At 38.8% G+C, this 22,037-nt stretch overlaps 1 protein-coding gene across 1 annotated transcript in view; it reads right to left on the bottom strand.

The window, feature by feature from the left end:
* ZFYVE9 (zinc finger FYVE-type containing 9) overlaps positions 1-22,037 on the bottom strand; it is a 1,427,803-nt gene that overhangs the window by 688,392 nt on the left and 717,374 nt on the right. The window contains exon 8 of the mRNA XM_044086014.1: positions 17,867-17,989. Coding sequence (XP_043941949.1) covers positions 17,867-17,989 — 123 coding nt within the window. The remainder of the gene's footprint in view (positions 1-17,866; positions 17,990-22,037) is intronic.

Here is a 22,037-nt window from a genome sequence, read left to right as displayed (position 1 = left end):
CATTACCTATTCCATAAATTCCACTATTTTTTAAGAGGTAGGTGGAAAAGTGCCAGTGTCTTATTTTTACTTTATTATCCAGCATGTTTATCTTATATTTTTATTGGAATATAATATGAACTAATTACTGGATAAGTGTCAAAGCTTTAAATAAAATGCACATTCTTATGAAATATAATTTCTGTCTAGTCTAGCCCAGTTATTGTATTATTGGAAATAGTATGCAAATTCTGTCCAAATTCCTACTACTGAATTCACATCTTCCATACCAGACATTTTCATAAATTTCTTCAGAAATCTATCCCCTTTTGTTATATTGTCACTTCTAGGTCCCCCTGACACATCCTCACTACTGCAATTCAAATACCATTCCACACCTTTAAATAGTATCCCCCTGCTGAAAGCTGATTATTTCTTCCAAAATGTTCTTAAGCTCTATAATAGCAGTCTTCGGTGGAATACAATACATGCCACTGTAATCCTCCTCCCTTGCCAAAAGACCCTTACTAACAAAATCTATCATTTTTTGACTTTTTTATTCATCTACCACTACTGGAGTCCCTCTAGCAATTAGTATAATTATTCCACTTTTCTTCTATCCCTGAAATTCTGCTGAATATACATTCTGAAATTCTCTCTCTGTTAAATTGACGTGATCATTTCTTTATAAACTTGTCTCCAGCAGCAACACTAGTTACACTCTACATTTCTTAATATAATTCAATACTCTTTCCTTTTTATCTATACCTGCAAGGCCATTTGTGTTCCAGGATAATTGGACAGCATAGCCATCATGATAAAAAGCTGTTGCTCCCACCTATTAAACATGACAGTTTTTGAATGTGTATTTCCAGCTTTTGCATTATATGCCTATCCTAATATTTGGTAGGCTGATCTTTTGTACAGTTGTTTCTTCTCATCTCCATTTGACATTTGAATCTAGGATACATTTTTCAAGACTTTTTGTTTTAATTTAATTTATCATTTGTTAACCGGGAAAGTCCAACTTGGAACAAAAATTATTTTCAGCGGAGGCCCGGGGAGAAATGCTCCAGATGAATGTAATTGTAACATGGGAGGAAACCGGAGCACCCGGAGGAAACCCACACGAACACAGGGAGGACATGCAAAGTCCCCAAAGAAGGCATCCAAGCCAAGAACAGAACCGGACAACCTCTTGCTGTGAGGCAACAATGCTACCACTGCACCACTGTGCCGTCTAGCTTTCAATGAAAGCCCTCAAACAAAAAAACTAAATACAAAACACTCCCATCACCTATTAACTTGGAACAAGGAATTCCCCAAAAAAGCCTTTTCTAAGGGAGAATTCAATATCTGTGATATGATGTCCTCTGGCAAACTCTGAAGCTTGACGCAGGCATGCACGTGCATCAAAGAATCTGAGTCAGGAGCTCCTGACATAGCATCGACTGTATCAAGAGTGTAGTTCATTGGATGTTTTGTGATTTGTGAAGCAGACTTTTCCAAGTTTGATAAAATAGTTTTAGTGTCTGAAGGAAGGTTAGAAACTGACTGCTGCATGTCAAAATATACAGAGCAGGCACTTCTCCATGCAGGTCTGGCAGCTGATTGCCCTGAAAGATAAAGTTGAAGAACCCTATTCTTTTTTTCCATACCTGTCAAATGCTCTCCTGTCCTCCTCACTGGGAACAGGTTAAGAGAGACAAATGCTTAGCCCCATTATGCTTGTCTACAGAAATCACAGCAGGGTCAGCTAAGGGATTTCCTGAAGAGGTACTTATGGAAATCAGTTACCTTAACCATCCTGTCAGTCTTCTTAGGAGGTTGTGAATCTGGAGAAGCACAAGTTGAATTAAAAGCATTTTCCAATATCAACAAAACTGGTGGAATAGACAGAAGTTTAGGAAAATCCAGATTCAAAAGGCTGCATTTTTTTCTGTGCTTCTAAAACCTCCCTTTTCCTCACATTTAAAGAATTATTTCATTTTATTAATTGTAATTAAAAATTAAATCTTCATTAAGTGAATCAGAAGATCTATTCCCCTCTGGCTCAGACTTGTATGAACTCAGGGAAGATAGGTGTGAGGCATACTCCAGACCTTCTTCCTCAGTACGACAGAGCATCTCTTCTTAAAAGATGAGGGGATGTCTCTCTCTCTCTCTCAGCATGTGAACACGTAGGAATTAAAGACTGGAAAGAATGCAAAGCCATGGAGAGATCTTGGGCAAAGTTATACCAGTCTTCTTGCAAACCTGTCAGACTGGATGGTGTTGAATGGGAGTAAAATGTTTAAGCTATTTTTTTTTATAGTCATTTTCTTGGGGGTCTTTAGCTGAATAATCTTCATAGGTTCAGAGAGTGCCCCTGCAATACCAGGCTACAACTCTTACCACACTTATCAGCCACCAAACCAAGACAAAAACACTAAAGGTGGAGGAGTGTCCATATTCACCAAGGATATTGACACCCATCCAGGCTAGTTGCCCAACACAATGCATCTGAAATTCTCTAGGTGCAACTAACACTAGATAAGACTGCAATCCAAATTGTAACTTGATATAGATCCCCCACCATGCCCCAAGATTCTCACTACACCTTTCTAAACATACTGGACGATATTAAGATACAAACACCCTAATACTGGGTGATTTCAACTACCCTGCCATTAACTGGGAAACCTACTCGGGTACCAACACCTTTTCCCAATGGTTCTTGGAATTCATAAATTCCAACACCCTGGATCAATTAATCCACTGTCCCACCAGGGGCTTCAATATCCTGCACCTGGTCATTACCAACATGGGAGATAGTTGCACCACACTAGTGGTCACCCCCTCATTGGTTAGGTATGACCATAAGCAAATCACTCTTGACATCCACATCCCACCCCCACCCCCCAGTAAGGAAACCTCCGTAAAAAACTTCTCCAAAGCCAACTTCATGCTACTCAAGTCAGAAGTGACAAACTTCATGACACCCATGCAGATGGGAGCTGAAAGTTTGACTGCTGAATCCTACACTAAGGCACTGTACGAGCACATCCACTTGGCATGAATCGTGCCATCCGAAATGGAACCAAGATGCTCTCCTCCAAGAAAAGGAAGCCAATCTGGTGGTCCCCTGCCATAAACTAACTATACAACAGAAAAAAGAAACTGTTGCAGAAAAGAGGAAAATCCCAGGATGCAGAAAACTTCCTTACCAGCCTCAATAAGAAACTGAGATCCCTCATAAAATCCTCCAAAGCTAGTTACGAAAATAAAACTGCCAGAAATTCCAAAAACAACCACAAGGCATTCTATAGTTATGTCAAGAATCTAAATGGCAATGCTCAGATATGCTCTGAGCTACAACAGAATGGCATTAAATATACTGATCCCAAGGATATTGCCAATATCTTGGCAGATCGATTTAGTGCAAACTTCACCCCCCCTCTCATCCCCTAAAGGGCCCATCTCAATACCAAAAGATTGCCGAATTCCGGTAACCAGGGCCACACAGGTAGAAACCGCACTCTCCAAAGCTAAGAATTCAGCATCCATGGGACCAGATGACATCCCAGGCTGTGTACTACATAAACTACAAAATGAACTGGCACCTCGCCTAAGTTTCATGTTAAATCATAGCCTCACCTCAGGCTTCATGCCCACTGAGTGGCGCACAGCTACAGTTATCCTACTCCACAAGGGGGGATCTACCTTGGATCCAGGGAACTACTGTCCCATCAGTCTGACGAGCCTGATCTGCAAAGGCATGGAACGCATTGCCAAGGAACTTGTAAACAAAGACAGTGGCAACCTTAAAACAATGGACCCCACCCAGTTTGGGTTCGTGAAGGGCCGATCTTGTCATCTGAACCTGATTGACTTCTTCGAATCAGTCTCCAGAGCTGTGGATGAGGGAAAGGCGGTCCACACAGCCTATATGGACCTCGCCGTGGTCTTCAACACCATCCTCCACTCTGGAATCACAGATAAACTTACTAAGCTGGGCAAAAATCCCTACGTCACTGGATGAGTTGCCAGCTAGCTTACTGACAGAACCCACACTGTAAAAGTAGCCAACTCCAAATCCAGCACCAGACAAATGGAGCACCTCAGGGTTCAGTCCTGGGACTGCTCTTATTTGGCATCTACTTCTCTGAAGTACAGGCCAACACTAAGGGACTCTGGCTAACAAAGTTCGCAGATGACTGCAAACTGGGAACCATTATTGAATCCCCAAATGATGTGGACATTCTACAAAAGGGCCTTACAGAAACAGATGCTTGGTGCCAGAGCCATGGGCTCAAGCTTAATGCCAAGAAATGTATAGTTATCCCCTTTGGGAAAAACCATGTACCCATGAATTACCACATAGGTGGCAGTACACTAAACATCGAGAGTGTGATGAGAGACTTAGGGACACAGGTGGACAGTGGTCTTACCTTCGATAACCACATCGCCACAACAGTCAGGAAATCCTTCTATGTGGCACACCTCATCACTAAGGGCTTTTCATCCAGAAAAAAGGATGTCATTATCCCACTGTACTCATCCCTCATTAGACCCATTATAGAGTACAATGCCCAGTTTGGTATGTACCTCACAAGACATCTGCAACAGCTGGAAAGGCCGCAGAAATACCTCACTAAAAGAATCACAGGCCTAAAGCAGATGCCCTATACTGACCATCTAAAAAAACTCCAGCTATACTCTGTGGCATATCGTCTACTCAGAGGCGATCTCTGCTTAGCATACTAGGCCATGTCAAACCTTGAGCTGTTGGACGTGCTCCACTTAAAGAAATCCCAATCCTTCAGAGCCACATGCTCCAGGGATCTAAACCTTGTCATCACAATGAACAAAACATGCTGGAGGAATAGGTTCCTGACCCAAAGATTCCCCACATGTTAAGCAGAGCACCTCCTTGGCGCTCTTCAAAAGGAACCTTGACGATTGGATGGGAGATAGGAAATTCACCCCGGGGATCACATCAGTCACCCTGCTAGACAGGGGTCCAGGGAAGTAAATATTGCGGGAAGAAATATCCAGGGAATTGTTATGGCTAGACTTGTATAGGCCCTAGAGCCGATAGCCTAGTACCAACATATGAACCTAAAATTATGTACATCTTCAAAAGATGACGCACATCTTTTCCTGGGTGGTACAGAAATGAATGCAAAGCTGCCCTCAGCTGCAGAAATCTCAACTCCCCTGAACATTTGCTATTGGAAAACAAGCAAGTTAATAGCTCTGCAGCAGCAAGAAGCTTAGCATTTTCATGGCTTTCATCATTTGTCTTATAGTTAAAATGTATATGCTTACAAAAACACCTATTTACAGCTTGAGCCAAAGGTAGTAGTCTAGACAGTCACCCTTGTAAAATAAAAAGCTATTTTGACAAATAACTTTTACACATGCACCCTACCCCAGAAGCCCACAATCACAGCATATAAACATTAAACTTGCTTTTATCCAACCTTTATTTCTCGTTATACTGTAAAACCAATTTTCATACAACTAAGAAATATCTGTTTACTTTACTATCTTAAACACATACAGCAGTCACTAAAAAGACCCCCCAACACTTGAAATACCCCTGACTACACAAAACTGCTTTACTGTATTCATGCAGTGTATATCACGAAACGTTTTACAGAAACAGAAATAAGAACAAAAATTGTTTTACTTGCAGTTAGTTTCTCCTTTAGTGTTCTAAACAGTGATATAAAGTGGAGCATATGCTTTACAGTTCATCCGCAAGCTTAAAGTCAACAAAAGTCTATTGTTTTACTGCCACCTTTTCTTGCAAAACAATATTTTAAAATGTGATAAGATGCTTTAACATATTCAATTTATTCATTACTTTCAGAGTTGCTGGTCTTCTTCCTATTCATCTCCATTTCCCAACACCAGACTCTAGTTCAAGTCTAAAGTAATGCTGATTCTTCTAGTCAACTCCTGTGTTTTTCCATCTCTTAAGCATTTTCATCTGGAACACTGGAAAAGATTTCACTTGCAAAGTCTCTCTATGAACCTTACCAGCAGAAGAATGAAAAGCAGAGTCTCCTTCTACTTGCCAACTCACTTTTTGTTGGATAAACTTTTATATTTCCTCATTATTCTGTTCTGTGTCTAAAAATTACTTTGATACTTTGATCCTCCAGGAAAAAAAAACTGAAGACAGCTGGATACAGCAGCTTGAATTTCACATCTGGCTCTCAACATTCCCTGATTGCTGGGTTAAATTTGCTTCTCTCATGCCAGGTGTACAGTGAATAATCATTTTTACAAACACTCTGTTGTCACCAACTTTTAATAGTTTCAGTCAAGAACAATAAACGCAACCACTAAAGGTGCTTCAAAAATATTTGAAAATAATGTGAAACAAGTGTTGAACGCACCACCACAGGTTCCTAATTTAAAAACAACTCATTTATTATAAAAAACTTTAAAATCATGAGATTCTAAGAAAATATACCATGCAGGGCCTTTTCAAATGATAAGCGCTTTTGGCTACATGCCTTCTTCAGATCGTAACAAGTAAGTCCTTCATTTTTGTGAATTAAATAAAAATCCACCAATCAGATCCAACTATTTCGGACAACGCCTCCTTTCTAACCAATCAACCATCCTCCAATAGTAGTTGGAGGTATGTGACAGACCCCTTTTTTTCAACCAATTGACAGATCCCTTCTCTTCAGGATCGTTTTAAGCTGAACTACTGCATTCAAGCCAGGGCTTCGGTCCGCTCTAAGATTTATAATCCAGTTTACCTCCACTGTTTCTGTAATGTTGTTTATGACATCAACTCTAATTCCTTTATAAATCCTCTCAATGACTTTAAACTTAAAAGAGTGAGATGGGTAAACAATGACTTGGAAGAAAATATTACTGTTGTATCTACTGATGAAACTGAATACTTTGATAATATTTTTAGAGATGTAGAAAACAATGCCCATCATTTGAAAAGACTACAATGGCAGCGTTTTCATTGGAAATGCAAGCATCATCAGGTTATACCCAGAGGGATGCGTGTTAAGTGTATGCCTAGTTATGGTAACACCTACACTGACCTACTAGCAAGATGGCAAGCTATTAATTTAGAAACCAGTTTTAGATATATCCATTTTTAATTGAATACTTTAAGCTCGAAGAATTAAGCATAGCTAAACTAATTAGGAAGAAACTGGGACAGCTCTTGTTTGGCATCTACTTCCCTGAAGTACAGGCCAACACTAAGGGACTCTGGCTAACACAGTTCACAGATGACTGCAAACTGGGAGCCATTATTGAATCCCCAAATGATGTGGATATTCTACAAAAGGGCCTTACAGAAATAGATGCTTGGTGCCAGAGCCATGGGCTCAAGCTCAATGCCAAGAAATGTATAGTTATCCCCTTTGGGAAAAAAGCATGTACCTGAGAATTGTCACATAGGTGGCAGTACACTAAACACCGAAAGTGTGACAAGAGACTTAGGGCCATAGGTGGACAGTGGTTTTACCTTCGATAACCACATCGCCACAACAGTCAGGAAATCTTTCTATGTGGCACACCTCATCACTAAGGGCTTTTCATCCAGAAAAAAGGAAGTAATTGTTCTCACTGTACTCACCTCTCATTAGACCCATTATAGAATACAATGTCCTGTTTGGTATGTACCTCCCAAGACACCAGCAACAACTGGAAAGGCAGCAGAAATACCTCACTAAAAGAATCACAGGACTAAAGCAGATGGTTCAGGGAAGTAAATACTGTGGGAAGAAATAGCCAGGGAATTGTTATGGCTAGGCTTGTATAGGCCCTAGGGCCAACAGCCTAGTAGCAACCTATGAACCTATAAGAGCTGGAATTTATGGATTTACAGAAGCATGTATTAGCAAGCTGGAATCCCTACAGTTTAATTTCAGCCTCTATGATAATAAGTTAAAAAAAACCACATAAATTAACAAGGGACTTCTATGACTTTAAACAGGGACACATTTTTGAGTGGCCGAGGGAAACCAGACTGGATCCAGGCTTCAGGAAACTGATAAATAATAAGAACAACAGCCTGATAAAGGCAAAGTAAATTCTTTAAATAAGCCGCTAGAGATAGAGGAGCAGAGTACTGTAAATGCTACAGTGGAAGCCATAGCAACTACGTCTTCAAAACCTTGTTCGTTATCAAAAAGGATTGATAATAATATGAACGTAAACAAGGAACTGCCAATTTGTTGGATATACTGGTGTTTTTTCTTTTTGCTACAAGGAAACTTTTTATTTTGTGCATTAGAAGGAACTGCCTTTTCTCTCAACAGTTACAGGAATGTGACCAAAGGAAGGAGCGGTACATGGCCCCATTTTTCAAAACCTCCCAATTTTTATCAAAGTGTGAGAACACCCAGGTCACTGAGCCGAGAGAGGAAAAGAAAGAAAGTAGCTTTTAAAATTGGCATGTTAATACTCTGGTTGTGAATCTATCACAGAGTTATTTAAGTAAAGAACAGATTCAAGTTCTAAATAAAGGTTTAATGTTTATACCACCACTATCCTCCACTTTGAGTAAATTTGTACTTGACATTAAGTATTTTGGGAGAAATGTTACTCTAAAAAGCATCTTTGGTAATGATCAACAAGAAAGTAAGATCAACTATAAGAAACCAAGTATTTTTGCACCAGTTACTCACCCAGCAGTAGAATTATTTGTTAGACTTTGTGAGAATGAAGTAGGAGAGTTGAGAAAAGGAAATATGCCTAATCAACATTTTTATAAATTGATGGCAGGCGAAAAAAGGGCTCTAATGGAAATGAAAGATAAAAATGATAAAGTGATCAAAACAACTGACAAAGGTGGAGCCATGGTAGTGATGGACAACTTATGGTATCAGAATAAAATCAAGGAAATATTGGGTGATGTTAAGACGTATAGAAAGATAAATCAAAAGAAGTGGAGAAAATGATTAATAATGTGAAAGATACTCTATACGAGATGCTGATGGATGCTTATGGAAAGGAAGATAAGCAAAGAGCTTTATGATTTCCTTGAAGTAACTAATACCTCTATACCATCTATTAGTGGATTACCCAAGATTCATAAACATCCATCCAATCCCCTGATGCGTCCTACAGTAACAGGAAGGGGATGGATCACTGAACCATTATCTATGGTTGCTGAAAAAGAGCTAAAGCAACTTCTACCATGAGCTCCCACAATACTGAAAGACATGTCTTGCTTTCTAACAAAATTACAATCCACTCTGGAAGATATAAAAGATTTCTCACATTTGATACTTGTTACTATGGAGGTATGTAACTTGTTTACAGTTATCCCAAACTTATATGGATTAGAAGCTATTAAGAGGTTTGCACATACCCATAATGTCAACCTTTTATATGATACGCATGCTACTGGACTTGAACCTGGATAACAACATTTTTGTTTACGGTTATGAATATTATTGGCAGAGCTGGGGGTAGCTATGGGTACCCTCTGCGCAAATAGCTATTTTAATCTTGTTCTGGCACAATGGGAGATTGAGAGGGTTTTTAATAACAGTAACCCTTTGCTAAGGAATCTACTGGTCTACGGACATTTTGTGGATGACATTTTTATCCTGTGGAAAGGGGACGATCAACAACTGTCAAAGTTTATGGATTACCTCACTAATACCACCAGTTTTCTGAGCTTCACTGTCAACCACCATAAAGAAGAGATTGATTTCCTAGACGTAAGAATAATGATGAACTGTTCAATGGGTATAGAAACTTCTATTTATCGGAAGGACACCTGGAGAAACCACTACCTACACAAAAGTGGCATGCACCCAAGGTCAGTCTTCAAGAATATTATGGAGAACCAAACCACACACATCTCTAGGTTATGTACCAGAGATGCAGACTATGAGTCAGAAAAATCAAGGTTAGAGTCCTATCTTCATGAAAGAGGTTATACTAAGAAGGATACTACCATTATAGAAGAGAGAAGTATTTGAAAAGATAAAAGACATCCACATCTATCTCGAGTTAAAGAAAAAGAAAAAGTCATCACAGAATGGAAAGATTTAACTGAGTAGAAGACTGGAGAAAAAAATAGTATGATGTGTGCTTACATACAGTATGGACTCTAAGCAGACTTGCAGTGTGATCAAGAAATATTGGCTGATATTGACTGAGGATGAGCCATTACATACTACAGTAGGAGAAATGCCACAATTTGTTTTTAAAAACAAGAAAAGCATAAAAAGATTATGTAACAAAGATGGATATTTAAATAACAGAACACTCCTCAAAGGAAAAAAAGGAACGTATAAATGTGAGAGCTGTAAAGCCTGCCCTCACACTCACACTGATATTAGTAATCTTTTTCGACATCCACATACTAGTCCAGAATATTGCTTTTATTTGAATGATGACTGTAATATGCAGCACTTGGTTTATCTTGTTACCTGCATAAAATGTTCTGCATATTATGTTGGAAAGACAAATTAACTTTTTGAAAATCGGATTTTGCACCATCTCAGAGACATTTTTACATAAGGACAAAAAAAATTCCTTAGCAAATCACATCTTCAGTTATCCACCTCACTCTTTTAAGTTTAAAGTAATTGAGAGGATTTATAAAGGAGTTAGAGGTGGTGGCATAAACAACATTACGGAAACAGCGGAGGTAAAATGGATTATAAATCTTAGAGAGGACCCGAGTCCTGGCTTGAATGCAGTAGTTCTGCTAAAACTAATCCTGAAGAGAAGGGATCTCTCAATTAGTTGAGAAAAGGGGTCTGTCACATACCTCCAGCTACTATAGGAGGATGGTTGATTGTAGATAAAAAAGTCGGTACAAATTGTCAAGTGGTTCACTCACCAAAATAGAAATCATTAGAGCGAATAAAGCAGGAAACCGTAGTAGTGGACAATGGTAGCTAAGTTGCGGGCACTTTCGGTAATAGAAGTCACACTAGCACTGAACATTAAATTTAGTGCACATTTATTTAAAGCGATTCGCAAATGGATGTCCTTTAATCAAAACCAGATTTGGTTAAAGGACATCCATTTTTACAAAGAAGAGCCATCGTTTCTTGTCAGCACAGGTGTAGGATGGTTGATTGGTTAGAAAGAATGTGTTGTCCAAAACAGTTGGCTCTGATTGGTGGATTTTAATTTAGTTTATGAAAATGAAGTGCTTAATAGTTATGATCTGAAGAAGGCATATAGCTGAAAGTGGTTATCGTCTGAAAGGCTCTGCATGTTACATTTTCTTAGAATCTCATGATTTTAAAGTTTTTTTATAATAAATGAGTTGTTTTTAAATTAGGAACTTGTGGTGGTGCACTCAAGACTTGTTTTGCAACTTTTAATAGTTTGCCCTTCTGCCATGATTTTGTCAGGATCAAGTCTTTCTACTGATATGACTGATCTTTGCTAATATTGGTCTTCACTGCTTCTCTCCACGCATCTACCACTTTAATTTTTAAACCCTTTTTCTCCTACCTCGCAGTCCCAAAGTTGGAGATAGTTTTTTGACTTGTCTTTGTACTTTGGCTTTCTCGCATCTGGTTGAGGGTAGGCAAAACTACTTTGGCTTTCTCGCGTCTGGTTGAGGACAGGCGCAACCCGTTCCAGCCTCACTCTGCTACCTTACCCTACCCCCATTCTCACCCGCCCCTAGTTTCCTCAAATGTATACTTGTATAACCACGCCCTCTGCTTAATCAACCAATCACATCCAAGACCGGTTATATCCCTACCACCTATCACTCAATTTCACCCAACTCTCACTGTATCACTGTCCTAACCACTTTCTTCCTAAATCACTCCAACCCAACTCACACTCAAACGATCTTATTTTTCCCAACTTTCCCACTCTCTTCTATCCTTATTACCTCGTAACTCACAGTGATACCTTAACATTCATCACTCTTTTCTATTCTAACCATTCCATTTTTAATATGCTACTACTCACTGTATTTCTCATCACCCTACTCACAACTTAACACCATACCTCCTTTCACCATCAACTCCTGTCTACCCTCCTACATTTTATCTGCTCATCTACATCAGCATATCTCTACAATTGTTCTATAACACACAAATACCCCCACACATCCTGCACAAGTACTATAAAATTATCATCAAGCCCTCACACAGCTACTTAATAAAGTCCTATCTACTTTATCTCAGCTGCAACATTAATCCTAATCCAGGCCCTAACCCACACTTTCAGACACCTTCACTTACAAAAAAACTCTGCTCTGCTAAATTCATCATCTTTCACACGCACTTTTAATCAGACCTACTAATCTTGAACATTAACCTCAGAAGTATTCTAAAGAAAATACCCAATTCCAAGCTACTTTGTCACTATATTCCACAGACATTGCAACACTTACAGAAAGTTGGATAAAGACCCATAATGAAGATGAATACTTCTTGACCCAAGGTTATAAAATCCTTAGATCTGACAGATTACACTAATGCAGTGGTGGTTTAGCAATCATATATAAGAGAAACCTTAACCAACATCAACTATACTCTACCCCTCCCCTAGCTAATGACTCTGAAATCTTAATCTCATGTCTTCAACTCAACATAAATAAGCCCATCATCTTCATAGCAGTATATCTCCCCTGGAAACAACATTCTTAACAGAAAACCTGCTTAATTGGACCTCTACTACTTACAATCAGGAAATAATAATCTTAGGTGACTTAATTTTGACTGGACCACATGCACCTCCATAAATCCAACAATTTATATCAACCTCTTTGGCTTCTCCCAACTCATCTCCATACCTACAAGAGTCGACAAACACAATAATAAATATTCTATGCTAGACTGGATTCTCCCCAATCACCCAAACTTATGCTCACAGTCTGGCTGCCTCCCAGACTCCCTTACTGATCATTCCCCTACCTAAGCACAAAGCACATTCAACTAAAATCATCATCTATAAGCATTCCATACCAAAAACACTATTATAAGCCTCCTCCATTTTCACTTGTTGTTTCTTTTGACTTATCCCTGATTAGGGGCTGCCACAGCATAACTCCGGTCTGCTAATGATTGGCAGTAGATTTTTATGGATGCCAAAGTGCCAGCCTGACACCCAACCTTCAACGAAGGCACGCCCATTCACTCTTGTCTTTCGAATGCCACCCAACCACGGGGAGGACATGCAGACTCCACACAGAAGGCACTCCAGCCAAGAATTGAATGGGAGAACCTCTTGCTGTGAGGCAACAACACTACCACTGCACCAGCACGGCTGAATAAGCCTCCTCCATTTTCACTAATCTTACAAAATCTGAACTGTCCAAACTAGAGGTCTGCTAACATAAATTAGCTCATTTTGCTGTCGACCACCAAAACAGAACTCATCACTGTGTAGCCCTGAAACAGCTGCACTGGCTTGAACTACAAAAACTACTATCACTTAACCAACTCACAATTGCTCATAATATCTTAAATCAACCCAAAGGCTGTCTAGCTCTACTGAACCTAGTTCAACCTTATAACAACTCCCGTACTCTTTGCTCATCCAATAAACTACAAAAAGTCAAGAACTCCAGCAACTCTTTCGGAGACTCATTAGCAAACAAAATCACAAAAATAGGGAACTTTATTCCCCGACATATACCAATTACCCATACTATTACCAAATTCATACTCCTTCTTAAAAGAATATCTAAAAATTAAATGGCTCTGTTCCTGTATCACCCCTGAATAACTTTCTCTCCCCTCACTCTTTGCATTTTTGTCCTTATCTCAAACCTCCTACAAAACCACCTCTTCCCCTCACCACTTTGCATCTTTGACTTTCTCTGCTGAAGAAGTGTAGCTTTTTTTTCCGTAAAACTAGGATTTACTGTAAAATCTGTATACATTTCTGCATCAACTATATACCTATCTTACTTTACTTGCTATTTGCATTATATTAGATGACCTGTTATATGATTAATATTAGATGACATGCTATACATTTCCACTGTCTGTTTGATAAATACTATGTAAATGTATATAGTAATACTGTACATTGTCCAAAGTTAGAGAAATGCAACACAAGAACAAGATGAGATGAGCTGAGGATGACAAACTGCTCGTATATCAAGGAGGTAAAAATGTATTGTAGAAAGTTGAATCTAGCTATACAATTCGAGAAAATCAACGAAAACAAAACTAAGGATGCTAATATAGTGGGTAAAGGGATTGCTGGTACTGATCTCACCATATACCCAGCTCCAACTCCCATGTTCACAATTTCGAGCAGTTGGTGTGCAATGACATTTATTGGACACATAATAAAATCAGAACCCAAGGTAAGGGTACTATGGATAATTTGACCACAATGGAAAGAAAAAGTTTGCAAGATATTCTGAACAATAGAGAAATCAGGGTAATGAAACCTGACAAAGGAGGTGGAGCCCTGATATATTATGCAAATGAATATCTCGAGGAAATATATAATATTTTACATAACTCAGATAATTATGAAAACATTTCTCTAAATCAGATCAATATAGGACACAAACGTATTGATTTGATATTAGAAGAATATCTAATTGATAGCAGAATTTCGAATGACACATACACATTTTTGAAAACTGATCATCCCAGACACTTAAATTAGTCGGTATACCAAAGATACATAAAAATATAAAATATCCTCCCTTTCGTCCTATAGTTTCGGGATCCAGATCAAAAACCTTTAACATTGGAAAATTAATTGACAGATGGCTGAAGAAAGTGTACGATAATATCCCTCAAATTATGAAGGATTCTTGGAGATTTTTGGGGGAAATAACAAATGACAAGTGGAGTGTAGATTTAATATTTTTGACAGTCGATGTCATCGATCTATTCTCCAGCATACCCAAGGACGAGGGTTTAGAGAGTTTTGAAAGAAGCTTGAAAAAATATACCGACTTTACATGGGAAAAAGTTTCTCTTATTTGTGATATGATGTCACTTGTTTTAGACTATAATTATATTTCCTTTCAGGGAGAGTACTTCAGACAGACCATAGGTAGCTATGGGGGCAGCGTGTGCCCCCATTTTTGCCAATCTGGTAATGGCAGATTGGGAATCTGAATACGTGTTTAAGAGTGAATTTTTTAAAGAAATTGTCCTATATGTCAGATACTTGGATGACATATTTATTTTGTGGAAGGCACCAGTGGAGAGACTAAATAAATTTATGACATATCTCAATAATACAACAGATTTTTTAAAATTTACTCACACGTATAGTCATAAAGAAATATCCTATTTGGATGTATTATTGAGCCAAGATTCAGGTGGATTTACATCAAGGATATTCAGAAAACCCACATTTTCGAATGATTATGTGCATTTTAGTAGTAATCATCCTCCTCACATTTTTAAAAATGTCACAAAGGACAATGTATACGTGCAGCAAGAATGTCATCCAATAAACAAATCTTGGAATTGGAATTAAACGTGGTTAAGGAGTTGTTCTTGAGTAGAGCTTATCCAGAAAAAATGGTTAAGGATGTAGTAAAGTATGTGCTCAATGAATGGGGAATAAGGTACAAACCCTTGTTAGGTTGTTACAACATGGAGCAACAGATATCGTCAGACAGCAATGGATTGGGTAGGGTTTGTATTTTAATGTATACCCCCACCACCTTTATCATCAAGGATATATTAGAGAGATACTGGAAAACATTAACCATTATGGATCTTGAGAATTTATTGGGTAATAAACCACGAATTGTTTTTAAGACAGCTCCTAATATGAAAATGTTATTAGCAAGAGCAAATAACAAGAACAACCATGGAGAGAATATTTATAAAGGCACATCAAAATGTGGAAGGTGCCGCCAATGTACTCATATTAATTTGAACAAGGTCATAAAATTGGATGATATTTGTCATACTACAATTAAATCTAGGACAGGCAATTGTTTTACCAAACAGGTAGTTTATATAGCTGTATGTACAAAATGTAATTCACATTACATAGGGAAGACGGAGAGACAATTGAAGAAAAGAATTTATGAACACCTTTACAAAATATCCAAATGTGATACCAAAAATGCGCTATACAGGCACATTTTGGATAAAGGAGATGATCATAGATTTACGTTTGCCATTATTGATCAGGTCATTGACTCACCCTTTGGAGGTAATTGGAAAATGAGATTGGCACAACTGGAAAGTAAATGGCAAATTTTAACAGATTCCACGAGATCACCTGGTTTAAATGATTATATTAGCATCAAACCTTTTTTAGCTTTAGCCTCATAATTGGATTTATCAGCTATCAGTTAGATTAGTAGATATTTCACTATTATGTTTAGGATATGTAGTATTAATTTCAGTATTCTCATTATAGAATCAGTTTCATATATAGCATCCATCAGATCGAATGTATAGATATGTATACAATTTTATAGATCTGGTAGAGTAGATTTTTTAGTCTTTTTAAACCTATGTCCTTTTAAATCGTAAAATTATATTGTTTCATACATTCATTACGAGTCTATATTTATACATATATTTCTTTTTGAAATGTACCAAGTGCTCGCTGTCATTACAGTAATTCTTTTTAAATTTATGCATTGCCCTTTTAAGACATTTGGCGGACTTTTGGAATGAATTAACTTTGTGAAATGTATAAATAAGATAGAAATGGTATTTCTTATTGTTCTGAAGAAGACTGGTATCCAGTTGAAAGCGCTAAACTACTGACCGTGTGTGTTATTAAATTGTGATTAAGTTTTATCCTTGGCATACGAGCAGTTTGTCATCCTCAGCTCATCTCATCTTGTTCTTGTGTTATACTGTACATTGTAATTATTATTTGACTTGTTAAATCTGTTACTACAGTTTGCTTTTGGAGCTTTTCTCCCCGGGCATCCAATGAAAATGGGCGAATGGCCCAGCTGGACTATTCTGATAAACAAATGTAAAATAAAATAAATAAATTACAGCTGATATTCTAAAAGATCACAGTTGCAAAAGCTGCCCCATCTCCTGATTTTTTTTTTTTGTTGTACTGCCAGGCTGTAGAAATTTGAAATATGTATTAGATTTTTTTCTTTTCTAGCCTCTCTTCTTGAGCAAGAAAAGCCCTGAAGCTTTAGGGACCTTAACGCATGCTTTTATACAGCTTACCTTGACCCCTACGGTGGTTAGGGCATGCAGAAGGTGCCTTGAAGCACTGAAAGCTGGTTGGTGAAGATATCCTTTGCAGGACATAACCCAAATTGCTAAGGCTACTGCAACAGTGATATATTAGAACAGCTACTGTTATACCCAGCTGATTTCCATTATCATTAGGGTCACTGCAAAAATATCCCAAACAACAAACTAAAACAATGAGTGAGAACGTCACTGAAAAACCAATCAGTAAAAATAAAATGAAAACTCCAGCAAAGCTAGAGCTTCCACTGAGTGACCTCCCAAACTTCTTGTATCAGAGGCACATGGGATATATGCAAATGATTCTGAATGATAACAGTGATTCGGAATGCTCATGACCCTAATGATAATGGACATCAGCTGGGCATAAAAGCCCTGTGTTTCTAATGCTTAGTCAAACACTCTGCTTGTGCTGTGCTGATGAGGTCATAACAAGGCCGACATATGCATATCCACTGCTAGTGGAGTTTGGCTTTATTGGCCTGAAATTGCCCATTAAAATGACAAAACAAGTCATGGGCATTCAGAATCGCCAATTAGCTGAAACACCTGATGTTCATAAGGATCATTTGCATATATCCCATGTGGCTCTGATACAAGAGGTTTGGGACGTCACTCAGTGGAAGTTCTGGCTTTGCTGGAGTTTTCATTTTGTTTTTACTGATTGGTTTTTCAGTGACCATCTCACTCATTGTTTTAACAATCAGAAACATAGAAAACAACAGATTGTGTAGCTCTTTATTAGATGTAATACTTACAGTTTACAATTTTGACCATAGCCAACAAGTTTGCATTGAGGACAAATACAAGTGGATCTGGTCCACCATCTTCTAACTGCTGCTTCACTGAAATCGGAGATGGCCTTTCTTCTACAGCATAGTCTGAAAATGCAAATTTACTTGGTCAATATGCATAGTATAAACAAATATACATTTGCACTGGACACTTGCCATATACACGTACTCTCTCATACACAGATAATAACGTTGCTTAAAGGAAGTGTTACATTAACAATCTTGCAGTAGATGGCAAGAGATAGGATATTCGGAAAGCAAACTACATTTATAATGCCCCACAACACTGCAAAGGAATTTTACCAACAGGAAACTATCATAAATCTGCAGCAAAACCAGATGTGTAAATAACTTGCAGTTAAACAACCAATGAAATAACAGCTGTAACAAAATTATGTAGGAGCAGCTGCAATAAATACTGGATAAAACATTTATGTACTGCAAATGAGCTTTAAATAGGAATTGCCTTCTTATTAGCACCACCAGTGATAAGCACACTACTGCTGGATGACACGGTGTTACTACGCCTGTAACCGAAGGCTGAGATCATGGGGGGGGACTGTAGTTCACAATACTATAAAATTAAGATAATGCAAATTTATCTTATTCTGGGACTTCAGCAAGGCAAATGATACTTTATCTCATACCAGGCATCTTCTAAGACTTCAGGAAGGTGTTTGATACTGTAGTTCACGTTATTTGCCACGCTTGCTCGATTAGCCCAGTTTTGACTAATAATTCATATTATCAGTTGGTTCAAAAGCTATCTAACAAAGACATCCTTTACTTTAAAGTTCAATGACAATCTTTCCTCTGTTAGGACAGTGACATTTAACCCAAAGGTTTTGTGCACAGTCCTCTTTTGTTCTGCCTGTGTGAAAATGACATGTGGCAACACTGCAATGGAATGTCCAGTGTGTTGCTTCATTATGCTCTGTTCCTTCCTGCATTACAAAGGCAGCTGCACTGCAGTCTTTCTTTCACACATTAGAAAACTGGATTTTAAACAGCTTTCTCCTCCTCAACGCCTCAAAGACCACACCTATGCTATGTAATAAGTCACTCTGCAGTTATGACGTGTCTACTGGCTATCAAATCATCTCCTGGTGTTTTCACCATGCAGGTAAATTTCTTCGAATACCTTGGCTTTCTACTTCCAAGGCAAAGGCTCACTCAAAGCTGCAGCTACTGTATTGCCTCAAAGGTTCACTCACTTCCACTTGCAAAAAACTATGTCAGTGAAAGTTCTTCTTCACCTGCTTCTCAATGGCATCTGTATGCTACTTAAACCACAACCAGGCAGACATCAATCAACTCAGGTTTACATATAAATATATAATTAGTATAAGAAGCCTTACTACTTTATGTATCTTATCTATTTTGACACTGCAAAATGTGCATCAACTGTACTCTGCCTAACATGGTTGATACTGTATAACTTAAAAGATTTTGTTTCACTGAATGTACTGTAGCTTTTCTCCCAGGCCTCTGCTGAAGAGGGACCTTTGTGTCCAGCTGGACTTCTCTGGTCAGCAAATGTAAAATCAATAAAAAGACTGCAACAGTTATCTTGGCAGCAGCCAGTGATACAGTCACTGTGCCATTTAGCTTTCTCCAGCTCATGTTCTTCTCCAGCCAGAAGCTCCTTCAGCTTTACCTAACCTCCTTACTTGGTTCTCTTGCCAAGACCTTACATACTTCCAATGTCTATCTTCTTTGCATCTTCTACTTCCACTACCAGACTATCTGCAAAGCTGAAGGCCAAAGCTCATCATGTGTCACTCCTACCTTCTGGAATTCCTTCCACAGATAAATTAGAGAACTCAGTTCCACCCAATTACTTAATGTTTCTTTCCCAGCTCACCTTTCATCAGCATAAAGGTGTCAAAATACCAGCCTCCACAATCCCACCTATGGTACCCAACATTCTGTGCAAAATATTCAATTTCCACTGTGGGCCCTGTGATGCCCGTGCCCTGGTCCAGCAATCAAGGAGCCTCAATCCTCCCCATTAACACCACAGAGGGCATCTCACATATGAGGAAAGGATAACACATACAGTAAAGTGTAATTTCCCTTAAGAGCACACAGAGATCACAGTCATTCCAGGGCTGGTCGCTCCCTTGCTCCTCAGGTCCCCAATAAGACTCCCCACTGGCAAAGCTATAGGGTCCAGATCTCAGCCTAGCTGGGCAAGCTAAATTCTCCACCACCCTATCTCTTCAACCAGTGCTTCGTGTCCCTGCCCAAGTAGCTGACACACACACACTTTGAGATAAGAATTTACACAACCACACAGGCACATCTGAGGAAGGCTGGCACAGGTTCTCCAGCTGTGCCCCTTTTACCCAGATTATACGGTAGTACCACTTGCCACCACTCAGCTAATATTTATCAGCTTCTCAAAAGGCCCTTAAAAGGGTGTCCAATTATTACTATGCAATATTATTATCCAATTGGTAGTATAACCCAGGGCTAAAGCTATTAGAGTGGCTTTGTACAGTAACCTCTATAAATATACAATGTACTCTAGAGCTTAAATTATCTCTAAACAAACCAGCCACAGTTAAAAAGGTTTTAAAATATTTAATAATAAATAATTTAAACCACAAGACAATACTTTCTACTACACAGTCAGTGCTAGTCAAGAGTTCAGAGAGCACACAGAAATACTTAAAATAAATCAGTAGTACAGTTCCGACAGCACAGAAAAACACTTAGTCTAAACTTTCTAGTTTCTAGCTATTCTAAAATAAAACACAAGTCTAAGATAACATACATGTGAGCAAGAGGCAGTGCTGTGAGTTGGATGATCCAGACAAAATGCTTAGAGAGAATAAATTGCTATTGCAGTACTGAAACATTACATCATCTTTTTACACTTTTCTTGTGTTCCCAGGCTACACATAAACTGCATTTACATCCTTAACAGCTCCCTTTTGTTATCTTGCAGCTGGTCAGGAAGAGAGCAATAAAAATACATTTGCATGTTTAAATCTAGCAATTTAACTCCTGGTTAAAACAATAGAAAGAATTTCTTCATCTAGACTTTTCGGCACCACTACTACTTCAAAGGGTCACTACATGCTTTACTTTGGTCAGTAGAGTGCACTGTTGTCACATTTATTTCCAGTTCCACATGTAACAGTATTTCTTTACCTTTAAGACAACAAGCCTGTAGTTTACATTTATTTACAAATGACAGAATAACCTGCAAAATTCTATCTGGCTAGGCTGGCAGCCTTCACCCTTCTCTACCAGTCTTCACCCCCCACCCCCCCAAAAGAACTCAAGCTAGTTTTTCAAGTGACCTTGAGAAATGCCGCTTGAGAGGGTTAGGTCTATCTGAGGGTATCTACCCCATTCCCTGTCTTGAGAGCCCATCTGCACTGGCATTGCTACTCCCACTGCAGTGCTGCACTGACATATATGCTTGCATCCCTAGGCTCCATCTTAGCAACTTGGCATTTTGCTGGCTGGCTCTATTTGACCATTTTAGGGGGTTGTGATTTATCATAACAGTGAATTTCCTTCTATACAGATAAGGCTGAAGTTTCTGCAATGCGCACACTAAGGCTAGACATTCCTTTTCTACAGCTGCATAGCATTCCTCCATGGGTTGGAGCCTACGACTGAGATAAACCACTGGGTGCTCTTCCCCTATAAAGAAATCTGGCTAAGTAAAGCCCCCCCCATGGTTTGAAGCATCCACCTGCACAACAAATTATATGCTGTAATCTGGACTGGCTAACACAGGGGGTCCTCCCAAAGCTTATGTAAGCTTCTGGAATGCCTGCTCACATGCTGGGGTCCACACTACATTATCTGGCCTGTTCTTCCTTGTCAGGTCTGTGAGGGGAGCAGCTATGGTACTATAATTGGGGATGAAGTCTCTGTAGTACCTTGCTGTCCCTAAAAAAGCCCTAACCTGCTTTTTAGTAACAAGTGCAGGCCCTGCCTGAATGGCTTCCACTTTGGCAGGTTCTGGCCTTATCTTACCACTCCCCACTCTATGTCCTAGGTAGGAGACCTCTGTCATACCCACCTGACATTTGCTCGGCTTAATGGTCAACCCTGCCCTCTGTTGTCTGCTCAGCACCTCCCAGACATGCTGAAGGTGCTCTGGCCAGAAATG

Source organism: Protopterus annectens, chromosome 10.part0, assembly GCF_019279795.1.
Source record: "Protopterus annectens isolate FY-2018-M chromosome 10.part0, PAN1.0, whole genome shotgun sequence".
NCBI classification, from domain to species: domain Eukaryota; kingdom Metazoa; phylum Chordata; order Ceratodontiformes; family Protopteridae; genus Protopterus; species Protopterus annectens.
The sequence above is the reverse complement of the archived record's forward strand: the minus strand, read 5'-3'. Positions and strand labels throughout refer to the sequence as shown.